The following is a 13,997-nucleotide window of genomic DNA, read 5'->3' as shown; positions in this document are numbered from 1 at the left end:
CTGGGTGTTACCAATCGCCTTGTCAAATGGCCATGTCCCTACACACTCTGACACTGGCCAATCAGTGTTGACTGTGCTGCAATGTGTAGGGACACACATTATTAACAATGAAAATGGGAGTGCCCAGTTGTTCATTAATTCAAACATTTTCAGGAAGAATAACAGAGGAATGATAGTGTTCTGAAAAAAAGGTGCTCTAGAATTGTTATTTTATAGAGAATGCAAGTATTTGATAAAACAGATGTCAGGCATACACATCTGTAGGTGTGAACATACACTTATAGTTAGACACACACACACACACACACACACACACGTAGATGAGTTGAGAATTGAAGAAGGATGTGGATAACAAAATCGGCTAAGACCCAGTCCATTATCCCTATGGATTTACAAACGCCTGCACGCTATTCAGTGAGTGCAGCTGTGCCGTGTTTCTTGTTGGCGAACCAGACTCTTTCTTTTGTTTCTTGCGTTTACTGTAATACAGAAAATGTTTCTGTTTTACATAAAAAATATATATATTCGATACATACAGTATGTCTGCCGGATGTGACACATCATGCTACAATATTTTTTCTTTTTCCAGAATCTGTATGACAGTATTAAGAATGAGCCCTTCAAGATCCCAGAGGATGACGGGAACGACTTGACACACACGTTTTTCAACCCTGACCGAGAAGGCTGGCTCTTGAAGTTAGGTTAGTCGACTCGTAATATATGTGTGGAATGATTTTTCCATTGTTCCCTCCTAGACGTTTTAGTCATGTCTTTCTTTGAAACCTATCTAAGCCCCTATCCAGCTAACCTCAATAGTTAATACTCTGTTTTAGCCTGAGGGAATGTCATGCGAAGGACAAAGCAAAGTCAATATTAGAGTTTTATATACTACAAAGTATAAATGTATTTTTATATTTCAGCTATCATTATTTATTTCTTTTTTACTATTACGACTTCATGTCTGCAGTATTTCACTCTAGTCGAATGAAATAGTGAGACTAAAATCCTTATCTATTTTTCATTATATTGTAGAAGACAGAATTGCTTTAAATATTTATACTTTTTTTTTTATTTTTTCTACATTTTATATATTTAGTTTTTTTTTTTTAATGTTTGTGTATACGTAACAGTGTTTTATTGATCATGTATTTTTCTTGTCACTAAACTTGTTAACCTTTAGAAAGACAAGGTTTCCAAATGGTTTAGATAGTGTACTGTTACATTTTTATTGATTTGAAATTAGACTTTTATTTAAAATATTGAACTCGATCATTCAAGCGTTTTTTTCAGAGTAGAAGATTCCTTTCCATCTGGAGATTGTTCAGTTAATTGAAGCGAATTTAGAAGCAGACAATCCATGCATTGCTAAGCCGCTCGATAATTATTTCAGCTCATTACATTCCAAGCCACAGTAGCAGAGCTCCGCAATTTGATTTGCATCAGCACAGTCCAATATGACATACACACTCTTGAGTATCAACCCTCCAACGTGACCCCTTCCTTCTAGTGCGAAATGTGTGGATCCTGAGCTTCCTACTTCACCTCCGAGCAGCAATTTTACTCTTGGAAGAGAGTAGGGTCAGCAGCCCCGGGAGTTGCGAAGACGGAAGCTCTAAATAACTGTACAAAAATAGATAGCAGAGAGGAAATAAAAAAAAAATCTAATTACAGTGTAGTGGGATTTGATCGGCAATGTGCAATAAAGGTGTAGTACTTATACACTGTGCAATACAACTCCCGCACTACTGCGATAGTCATTTTACAAATGTTTTATTGTATCTTAAATTGTCTTTTCATTAAATTACCAAGCGCGGTGAATGAGCTTTTTGCAGTTTGTGTTTCGGGAAGAATGGGTTAATTACAAAATTCTATGTCCGCTCATAACCTTTCATAGTAAAACAGCAGTCATTCATTGCTGTGGAGAGCTGATATACAAAGCTCTGTGTATGTGCCTTGGTTTCTCTTAAGAAGGCTTCCCTTAGATGCTTCAAGGTCATTTTTGAGCGTATATGAATAATGCTAAATAGCTCTAGATATTCCTGCCAATATAAAAATTTTGTAGTAACAATCGCTCATCCCCTAACATAGCTCATGGTTAAAGGAGCAAACGAGCACCAATCAACGAGCTGTCTCGGTGATCGGCGCTCATTTACACGGCCTATGTCGGGGTGTGTAAGAGGACTAGAAGTCCGAGATCAATTTTTTCCAGCACTGCTGCTGGGCATTATTTAGGTTGTTTCTAGACCAGAAGACTTTATTTAATTCTGCGTGTATCAAACAGACAATTTCCCTTTGTGGTCCCTAAAGCCGACCATACACATAAAATAGATGACCCCTGATTTTTCAATTAACTTGCAGGCCCGGATTGGCCTGACGTGCATTTTTACTACTGTGCATAAGGTGCAACATACATCTCCGAGGGTTACAAAGGATCTGGTTTAACACATCAAACGGTCGGCAGAGCTACCAACATTTATCTAATGTGTTTGGCCCTCTGAATATTCGTAGTGGTCAACCTGTCCAGTTTGATTCATTCCTATTAACTATCTCTGGAAAAAGCTTCCATATCCTTTGCTAAAAAATTTGTTTTAACTTTTTTTAAAAACACCAATGTTAATTACTTTATAACCGGTAATTGCGGTACTAAATTAAGTCTGCTGCATGACGTACTAGGCCGAAGGGCCATGTTGGAGGTCTCAATGGAGTCCACATTGTTGCCAACGGACCTGCCAGAGACCTGTACATTGACACGTTTTGCTTCTGCAAATTTTTTTTAAATAAATTTGTCATTACTTTATTGTTTTTTATTTGTTTTATTTTTTTTGTTTTTTTTACCCTAATCTGTTCTTGGGTGAAGACACTATTGGGAACTGACTAATTTCCAGCATTGTTTTGTGCAGTACACATGACTTTAGAGTAATGATCTATAAGATTTGGGTGATGTCAGATGCAGGCAGGTCATGAGATGGTCTTTGGGATTATTTAGTAAATGAGAATCTGTCGAAACCCATGCTTGTCCAGTCTCTATTCCACGCTTTCTTTGAGAAAAGGGGTGCCAGTTCTTGCTGTCCACCGCTCACCTCTTCTGGCTGTGTAGGCAAGTGCTTGTTAATGGGGGATATTGGCGTTGAAAATTGCCAGATGAATTCTCTTTGGCTGGCAGTTATCGAACGCTTTTTATGTTGTGTCTAAAAAGACCTTGTTTTAGTTTTATCGTCAAGTGATCTTCAGATCAATTTTTTTTAAAAACATTTTTGGGTATGGAATTCTCCATTGTTCTTGTCTAGGACAATTTAGACAATTCCTGTACTATTAGAGAAAGACGGTTTAGCAATTAAAAGAAAGGGACCGCGATGGGGACAATTAGTTGTGCTGTTGCTGTCCTGTACTATTCATCTGTCATTCCATCTCTATACCTTTCTACCATTCCCTCCGTTTATATATCCCTTAAGGAGTAACTATTGGCAAAACCAGTAATTCATTATTGAAACAAAATATATTAATATTCAGACCTTTTTTTTATGTCCCTGGTTTCTATTGCTGAATTTATGGGCTTTCTCATTGTGAATATTGGTTCATCGCACAAATTATTTTCTTCTACCACTAACCGGTGTTTTTTAAAGTCAATCTTCTGCCAAAAACTGAAAAACACAGTTTCGGCAAGAGAATTGCCCAGCCAATTTCCCTCATCACCCACCTAGTCTTACATACTGCAGTCCCGTGTCTTTCATTGGATAACAAATAGGGTTCCTGCAGGTAAAAGACGTGGTCCTAGGAATAGTGGACAGGGTTGCCAATTCTGGGTGCCATAACCGCACCTCCTTCGTACTCTATGTGCATGGTAAAGTGTTTAGTCAACAGTGGCAGCTCTGCGTGTTAGTAATGTCTATTATCTTACCTGCAAGGATTGGACCAAATGCCTTTAAAGGGGATCAGTTTTGTAGGGATGTTACTGGCATGCAGCAAGATCTACCCTGTTATATAGCAGAGTTGTCTTTTGACTTGGTGATCTTTGCTACAAGATAGGGTGTTGAAAATTCATGACAACTTTTACATTGCTTTAGTTTCTGTGTTCAAACCCTATTTTCTGCTTGTGGCTTTTAAGACCATTTCCAAGACAGACTGTTCTAAGTGCGTAAGAGCCCAAATAATTGAAAATGAGCAATCTGCATTAAAGTTAATGGCTAATTTTTTAATGCCTTGTACAATAATATAGTAGAAAACGGGAATATGGAAACTGACTACTTCTGTATATAAACAGTGTGTTTTTCCATAATCATTATACAGAACCCCTGGAGTTAAATTAAGTTTTTGCACGCTAAGTTATCACTTTTATAATGAAGCTATCTTCAAAGGCGTGAGCTCTGCATATCAGATGCTTAATAATTGAAGTTGCTTTGCAGCTCACGGCCTAAATCTGAAGATTTTTTATTTTTTTTATCATTTTGTAAACCTTCAGGCAATTTTGTAGAATTTCCGTGCCTCTCACCCATGCTCTGTTACATCTAGCATATGGCTGGGTGGCATAGATTACTCCGTGCAGTTTTAATCACTATGGACACTAAAACATCAGATCTTTATATTCTCTATAATGTCTCTAAGTAAAAATTGGAGGGTGTGGAATTCATCTGCTGTGATGAATTGCATATTTTTAGTTCCTGGTATAGGTTTAAGATCAATCTTTGAGTGTCTTTTTATCAGTAGAGATTTAGAGCGTTATGACTTTTCCAAAAAGTTTCGGGGTTGTCAACTTTTTCCTTTTTTTCCCTACCAGAGGCTTTCCACTTCTTTGGCTATAAATCAGAGATTGAGTTGATAAATATTTGGTTATAGTGGACAGTGGTTTGAAATGGATACCATTATTCCACTATTTAGTCCTAGTGGTCTTTCAAAAAGTTCTGACTTCTTTTTTTTTTTTTGTTCCTATGGTCTCCTGAATCTTTGAGTTGACTGTCACTTACTGTTTTCTTTTAATAGTTTTTTTTTTTTTTTTGGTGTACAAAGGCTGATTTAGAAATGATCTTCACTATTATGGAAAAATCCAACCATATATGTCTGAGAGTAGCTGGTTTTTATAAAGCCACACATTCTTATATGTGGTTTCCTCTTATTTGACATGGTATGAGAAGTAAATGCTAAAAATCCTCACAATGCATTCTTGGATATATTTTGATAGGAAAAAGTTGAAAATATACCCACAACTAAGCGCGGATGTACTTGAGGTTGTGGCTGCCTATGGTGCCTTATCCTAAGGTCACGTAAAAATAAACAAAGGCTTAATGGACATCTAAACTTTTTGATCTTTTCGGCTGTTTGATCACTCTAATAAATACAAATATTCTTTCTCAAGGTTAAAACCAGCAAACAAACTAGTGATGCCATGATATCATCCTTCTTTTCATTGATCCTGTTTTGTCCCATATCCAAAGGCTAGAAAATGTAAAAAAAAACAAAAACAACAAACAAAAAGTCTTTGTTACCCGTTACAAATAGGAAGTTTGAGAAAGGAGATGGGCTTAACTTGCCCTGACTCTGGCTGCTATGTCTTCACTGGAGATGAAGATGAAGAGGTTATGTGGAGATGGGGCCACCCTCAGCCAGGTTCTTATAAAACTCTTTATTTCAGGAGTTTACAGAGCAGACTGACAAAAAGGTAAGTTTTATTTTTATTTTTTTTAACTACATTTAGTGTTCTTCTACGCATCAATGGACCAAAATGCAGATCTAGTCTGCCTATGGGATACGGATAGTGTTCTGATACTGAACGATCGACTGAAATTGTCTAAAATAATAAAATAAGATCCAGATAGATATTTCAAGGTTCCGGAGGTCTTGAGGTTCCATTGACCTCGGTTGATATCTTGGTCTCCTAAATGCTTCTTTGTCTAGTGTTTACGACATAGAAAGCACTCCACTACAAGGGCATGTAACTAACCACTGGGTATTTCATCAGGTTCCTTGCAAGAACAATCGTGGTCACATCTAAATCTTGATACAGGTCTAAAATGAAGGTACTCCTAGCCCCATTTATGTTGACCTGCTTAAAGTGTACCGGTAACCTATAACACCGCCATTTTTGTGAACTGAGTATAGTATGCGTCCTAGCAGCTACAGGGACCACAGACTCCCAAGACCCCAAACAAGTGATGTTGCTTGTCTCTAGTGAGTGAATGGCGCGTGGAATTGAACTTTTTCCACAAAGCCGGGCAACCTTGCTCCTTGAACAGTCCCTCTTTTTACTTTGCTAAGCTGATGGGTATGGTTTTCCTAAAAAAAAAATAATATATATATAATATATGAATGCATTTATCTACAAACAGTGATTATTTTTGTGTGTCTTTTAATTTTTTCCATATTATCTGTGAGTGTATTGGTTTTGGTTTGGCTATGATTTTTAATAAGTGGTTTAAATGTGCCTTCTTGTTTTCCTTATGGCCTATGACCTTTCACCTTTCTGTTCTGTGACTGGCTGTCTCTGCTTATTCTGCGTTAGGAGGTACGTACACAAACGCTTCCAGCCACACAATTTTAGTTATTCATTCACTTTTTTTTTAATTTTATTTTTCTCTTTCATCACCCCAAAAATTATTTTGCAGACTTTAAAAATAATCACAGTATTGCGCTCTTCTTTTTATTTTCTTCCCTACATAATCACCATTTTTGCATTTTTGTTTTATTTTTGGTTGGAAAAATCTTCCTGATTCTTCTGCCAAGCTTTGATTTTTCTAATATTAATTGGTTAACAAGCATTGCCATTTACCAGTCACTAATTTTGTTAGGGCTTTTATTGGGATCTGCAGTCATTTCGGTAGACTGATGTATCGAGACTCCAGCCTGCAAATCTCTCTAACCACAAAGTGCCTGTAGCACTCGGGCTTATCTCTTAGGAAGTCAAAAGTGCCACAGACTACGATCCCCAGGAGGGGAACATATAAATTTGTGCTGGGGAGGGTATCCATTTGCAGTGTATGAAGAGTCTGGTAAATACATTTCAGCATAAATCCTTAATGCTAACATTTCAATTTTACAATGTGAGTTAACACGTAACCCAATCGCTTAACCGAGTCTGCAGAAATAATCGTGTCAATAAAAAAAAAACGGTCGTTTATCATTTTTATAATGTACCCTGTGTTTTATAAGAAATCGTAATACATAGGTGCCTACCTATATGTTTGTTGTGGAAAATTAGGCTTGGCAGATTCACATTTTTTGGTCACGTTTTTCAGATATCCTGTGCTTAAAAGGTAACTCTGCCTGTAGTTCATAATTCCGCCCTCAGATTGTTAGCCTATCCTTGGTTTACTTCAGCGTTTTTCAATTATGGCTCACTTTTCAAAAGGTTGTCACACCGTCTTGGCCTGTTGCCAGCATCACTAAATATTAAACGGGGTTGTCCTAGATTTGACAAATATCACCTATCCACAGTATAGGTAATAATTGTCTGATTGCTGGGACCCCATCCAGCACTTGACCACAGTGAAGAGGAGCTTGAATGCAGCGGTGCCACTCTATGCAAAGTCTATGGGGATGACAACCGAGTACAGTGCTTGACTGTTTCCGCCTACCTATAGACATTAAACGGAGGGGCGTGCGCATGCATCAATGCCGCGCCGTTCAAGCTCTTCATCACTGTGGTCAAGCAATGTAGAGGAACGGGTGGTTTTGGGACCATAATAGAGAGAGCATATACTAGACCTATTCATGTGCTCAAATAGACTGTAAAAATATATGAATAAATTGGGACCTGTGCCTACACCATCTGGCACATTGTCCGGTAGATACCACGTTCACAAGGTGAATGGTGGTAATCGGGTTTTAATTTATTCATGCATTTCCAGGAGGAATACCAGAGGAACGGAATAATGGAAAGATACTCCAGGATGGTTACTTTATGGGGAATTTAATTATTTAGTAAAACGGACATGTCCGATGAGAACTCTAAGTATATTGCATAGAGCAATACTTACCATATATAGGAGAGGCAGTCACACAGTAGTGTTCACTACATAGTGGTGGCCAAACCGTATTCCTGGCCACACAGTAGAAGTTCTTCAACCTCACAGATAACAACAACATATTTTGTGTCCTATTACAGCAAGCACATTCTGAGAATGTTTTATGCCTGCCCTACTATAGCAAGGACCCTCTGATTACACTTCCTGCAATGCAATAGGTGTACTAAGTTTGTAAGGACATCCGTTGTGTGGCATTACATCCCTGTGTGGGGTTACAATAAAAAAAAATATATATTATTTTTTTATTTTTTGGGGACTTATAATATGTCAGTATTGTGTTTAAGGAGTTAATGATTTATTATGTATAGTCAAAATTTGGGCCAACCTACATAGCAAGACACAACGAAGTCGAACAGTTTTCTTGGGCATTTTTGTGTTCTTGTTGCATTTGAAAAGGAACATTTGCTCGTGGTGAAAAGATTATACGAACAGCATCGGTAGACCTCATGCGAAGGACTGCAATGGAGGAGCTAGCGTGAGGAGAGACAGAAGATTGGGGAGAAGCCATCTTCCCGCTCCCTTCAAGTGTAATGCTGTGCATCGGGCCAAGCTGTTCAGCATTAGATGAGTGATGTTTGCCTTTGCTGTGGCTGCTTTCCATGGATACCCTGCTGGTCAGTAAATTCCCAAAGGAGATCAATTCCTTTTTTTTTTTTTCGGTAGAAATTAGCAGAAGTGGTCCTCAAAACGCTCATGAATAAATCATGTGAGGTTCAGCTTGTGTTGTGCTTTCTACAGGCAGATTAGCCGGTGGATTGAGTTACATTTGAGATTGCCACCACTACTTTCTAGCTCCTTGCTTCACTTAACACTTCTGAAATCAATATAGGTCCCTTTAGACTTTCAAATTGTCCATCAAAAGAAATTGAGCAAAATTAAGATCATCCCCTACTATCAATCCAGTCAAAATGATCTTCAGATAGGTCTGTGAGAAGATGGCACCGGTAAAGTCTGATCTCCAGAAAGAAAGGGCTGTATACAGTTGGCCTTTGTAAGCTATAACATGGAATGAGATGTATACAATGGTGTCACTTTGGTCTTTGTGATACTATAGCTAAACTCAAGAGGTGTCGGCTGTATCACCGCAATGAATGGGATGGGAGATAACTTCGATCCCGTCCGTTTAACCACTTAGATGCTATGGTCAATAGCAATCGCCATGTCTAAGCGGTTAGAAAGAGGTGGGCGGCCCCCTCCGACAGCCCGTCGGCTCTCCCACGATGAGATTGTGCGGTGGAAATGGTTGTCAAGGCAGCCTGGGGGCCTAATGAAGGCCCCAAGGTCTACCATCCTACTGCTTCTATTAAGCCTGGCAGGGTTTAATGGGAGCTGGTAGAAAACGCACAATATACTGAAATACTTAAGTATTGTAGTATATTGTGCGAGTGATCCAACTATCGCAAGTTCAGTTCCGTTAGGGGGATTAATAAAAAATAAAAAAGTAAAAACACTGTATAAAGTTGTTTTTTTTAATGTACAAAAAAAAAGTAAATGTTTTTAAAAAAATTAAAAAAAAAACTTTTCCCATTTTCTCTCTAAAGTAATGTCAAAAATGTTCACATAATTTGTCCGTAAAAATCCTAACACTTCTGATATACTATTTAACCCAAACGGTTAATGCTGTAAAAAATAAATCGCCAAAATTGCTGTTTTTGGGTCACCTTCGCTCCTAAGAAAATGGAATAAAAAGCGATCAAAAACTAGTATGTACGCCATGGTACCAATAAAAGCTACAGCTTGTCCCACAAAAAACAAGCCTTCACTCTGTTCAATCGATGGAAAAATAAGAAAGTTATGGCTCTCAGAATGCGGCGACACTAAATTTTTAACCAATAGTTTTTTCTTTGTAAAAGTGTTAAAACATAAAAAACAATATAAATTTCGTATCATTTTAATTGCATTGACTTTTTTTTTTTAGTGCATGTGAACAATGTTAAAACTAAACCCAAAAAAACAATGGCAGAATCATTTTTTTCCCATTTTACCCGACAAAGAATTTGCGTTCCGTTTCCCAGTACATTGGTATATACTGTACATATGGTACATTAAATGGTGTCGTTAAAAACTACAACTCCTTTTCGCACAACGTGTCGACGGAAAAAGACTGAGTAAAAAAACGAAAATTGACTGCACATATCGCTAAAATATGTCATCACTTACTGTTTGGTGGGGCTCCCAACTTTGGGACTTGCACTGATCCTGAGAATGAAGAGCTGCAGCTCTGCTTTAGAGAGGCCTTTCTGTATGGGGCCGTGTTGCAGTTTTCTGCACATCGGGTGGCCGTGTCCAGGGAAAAATAACGAAGGGGATGCAGTGCTAAACCAGCGTTGTGGTACCTTCATTCTCAGGATCCGTAGGGACCCCAGAGATCGGACCCCCATGGATCAGAATCGGGCATATCCTAGAGATATCCATCGCTTTATGAAATGGGAATAACCCTTTAACATGAACTGTGTATTAATTTGGTCCAGGTGGAATATTGAACGGTGTAGTCCATGCGGGTGCCTGTGTTTTCTCATAATCCCAAATTTTACCTGGATAGCAGATTGGTGGTTAGATGGTGGCTGTGCTGCTTTAGGAGAAGATAAAGAAATGATACGCAGATTAATCCACCGTCTGCCATTTAAGTATTGGGATATACATGGGATTACTCCCCTATGACTTTCACAGCTCACCTCTCTGTGGCAAATAAATAATGTCCTTAATGGGGGAGCAGTGTTCGATTATTAACACTTGCATTTTTGAGGTACATGCCCTAACACTTGCTCCCATCATATGTTGGTACAGCATACAAAGTTAAAATGCTAAGAGATTTTTACGGAGTTCAATATGACCAATTCTGAAGGGGACGTTACATCTGTGATTGAGAGAAGTGTTTTTGATGGTCTTCAGCGGTGATTTGTACAGAAGAATATATCTATATCTAATTCATTATAAGCCTCCCTAGCAGTGAGTCATTTCAGTACAGAGACTGTTTGCATGAAATTTAATTAAAAAGACCCAATTATATTAATGCAATAATCTATGTGATGGAGTGAAGTCTAATTATGCTGTACTGTCTGGCCAACTGGTGACAGAAAGGATGGATGGGACCCCTCGGAGACCTTTTAGAAGGTTTCTGTGCCAGTGAAAAATCCATGCATTAGATTAATTGTGATTTTTCCAATAGTCTTTCATGGTGACGTATCCATGTTATGTCACGTGTTAAGCATACAGATGTAGCCACCCTTACCTTTTTGTTTGAAATTGGTTAAGGACTCCAATTTCTCATGAAACCATTTCAATACAATATCGCGACATGTTAGCATAACGCTTGAAAGGCTACAATTCACATTGCAACCACTGGGTGGCAACACATCTAGCATAGACATAGATTTTACAATACTCTGTCACGAGATGTCGTTTTTTTTTTTCTCGAAGCTGGGCATCTCGTGCCACACATCTCATGATATGTTTAGGAAAGCTAAGGAAGGACACTTCTGTATAAGTTTTGATGTAATCTGTCTTTTTCTACTATTCAGCATAGTGATTTATAAAAATAAAAAAAAGATGATCTGGCTACATTGTGCTCCAGAATATTGACGCCATACTGGCCATATCACCCTTTCTCTGTTTACGACTCAACTGAAAACAAATTTAAAGAAAATGTAACCCTAACTTCAATGGTCCCCATCTGTTGTGTATCCTTCTTTTAACAATGGATGAGATTAAGGCTGGGTTCACACGACCATGTTACGTCCGTAATGTACGGAACGTATTTCGGCCGGAAGACCCGGACCGAACACACTGCAGGGAGCCGGGCTCCTAGCATCATAGTGATGTACGACGCTAGGAGTCCCTGCCTCTGCGTGGAACTACTGTCCCGTACTGTAATCATGATTACAGTACGGGACAGTTGTCCTGCAGCGAGGCAGGGACTCCTATCATCGTACATCACTATGATGCTAGGAGCCCGGCTCCCTGCACGGTGTTTGGTCCAGGACTTGCGGCCGAAATACGTTCCGTACATTACGGACGTAACATGGTCGTGTGAACCCAGCCTTAAAGAGAACAACTAAGCGGTTAGGCTATATTCACACCATACTTTTGGTGCATGTCCAATGTATACGCCAAATGTGTCCATAGGGTTTAATGGACCCAACATCAAGTGTCCTTTTGGCATACACTTGGTTGGTATATGTCAGCATGCCATTTTTTCACTGTATTGAAAAGCGCAGTGGACTATGCTTTTCAATACAATGGGATCCCACAAGTCTATGTGATGTATGGTATACAGTCGCATACGTCTAGCATACACTTTTCTTTTGAATTAATTTTCCCTATTGGGATTCGAATGTTTGTTCTTCGTAACTTATCGGCGACGTGCAAAAATCACATATGATAAAGGAAGACATTTTGAGGGCTACACCAATATTCACACGCACGTAAATTCATTAGGAACAATGAAAACATTTGAAGCAGGAGAATTTTTGAGTTCACAAAATGGCTGCCTATATTGGCTTGTCTATGTGATACTTTGGCCATATATTATAATGTATACACGCTAATTGTATACCCTTGTGTTTTTGTGATTTACACCTTGCGCTCCTCTGGTGTCATATGGGCCTATAGAATGGCTACAGATAACCGAGGAGGGAAAAATGGAAAGGAAAACTTTTCAAGGCAGGTGCGCAATTGTCCCTTAGTGAATATTAATAAACATTAGTCCATCGTTCTTTTCCTCCACTGCCATACATGGCTACTTTTTTATACCCCTATAGCTATTATGCTGTTATTTTCATGCCATTGTTTTATATAGGTTCTTGTTATGAGGTACTTATTATTTGGTAATGACCGTTTCCTCTCAAGTATTGGTTACCACACAAAAGGTACATCTGATTCACTCACATGTTTGCAAAAATTGTTTGTAGACCGTTACGGTCATCTTGCTGAAGGCGTATTGGTTAACAAAAATACTGCGGTGCCCTCCGTGTTTATTTGGCAGTATGTTGAGGAGGCTTTCCTTCATTTTTAAATCCCAATGGGACCCCTAAAACTATGAGAAAACATCTGTGTCAATGTGTTAGTAAGGAAGTTTGTTGCATTCACGTATTTCTTGCCAAATAGGGGTCCAAAGGAATTTTTTAGTTAATTTTTTTTCGGTCTTCTGATGTTGCATTTCTGGTACAGTTCTAGTCCACAATGTACACCATAGGCTTTCATTGGAGCAGGTCAGAAAAAAAAAGTCAAAAGACACCTACTTTCTGCTCAACTCCTTTGACTTCTCTTCAACTACTAGACTTGTGTCCCTCGTTTGGGGATCAGAGCTGTTTTTTCTCTTGACATCTGTTTCCGCACTTCTGGGTAAAATATTTATTTTGGAGTGAATGCAAAAATACTTAAATCGGGAAAAATACATGAGGCCCACAAGGCTGGGTTCCTGCTTTTCTCATTATCTATATAATACCTTATCCTGCTATGTCTTAGAAATGTACTACTGATTTCTCTGAGGAAATCATTAGTTTGCCACATGTCTGGATGTCTATTATGTACCGTACATTCTAGTTTACACTGTGGTAAAAGGATTCCCTCAATTCTCCATCTACTGGAAGGAACCATGATCAATCCCTGCACAATGCAAATCGAGGTCCTAGGTGCAGAGACTCCTGACCGTTTTCAGGACTTTGCCCGATTGTGAGCCCAAGTACAGAGATTTCATGATCCTCCAAAGTAAAGAAAGTGAAAAGGAACGATCTTCATTTTAGCGCATATATTGCATACATTACCAAAAACGCCGGTACCCTGAGAGCTCTCCTTGATTTCCAGATCAGTTATTTGGGGTAATTTCATCACTTGTTCCACTGTACATATTGGTATGGTGATATATCGTCTTGGAATTATCACTGTCCCGTCTAGACTTCACCAAATATAATGTTCTTGTACCACCAAGACACAGAAGCATCAGGCATTTAATTGGTGCATTATATCTAGATTTTCTTTAAA

At 38.6% G+C, this 13,997-nt stretch overlaps 1 protein-coding gene across 1 annotated transcript in view; it reads left to right on the top strand.

The window, feature by feature from the left end:
* The window catches only part of CYTH3 (cytohesin 3), a 105,307-nt gene that overhangs the window by 80,858 nt on the left and 10,452 nt on the right, over positions 1–13,997 (top strand). Inside the window, exon 9 of the mRNA XM_075830201.1 lies at positions 590–701. Within this exon, the coding sequence (XP_075686316.1) occupies positions 590–701 (112 nt within the window). The remainder of the gene's footprint in view (positions 1–589; positions 702–13,997) is intronic.

Source organism: Rhinoderma darwinii, chromosome 6, assembly GCF_050947455.1.
Source record: "Rhinoderma darwinii isolate aRhiDar2 chromosome 6, aRhiDar2.hap1, whole genome shotgun sequence".
NCBI classification, from domain to species: domain Eukaryota; kingdom Metazoa; phylum Chordata; class Amphibia; order Anura; family Rhinodermatidae; genus Rhinoderma; species Rhinoderma darwinii.
Note: the sequence above shows the minus strand (reverse complement) of the source record. Positions and strands in the feature narration are given on the sequence as shown.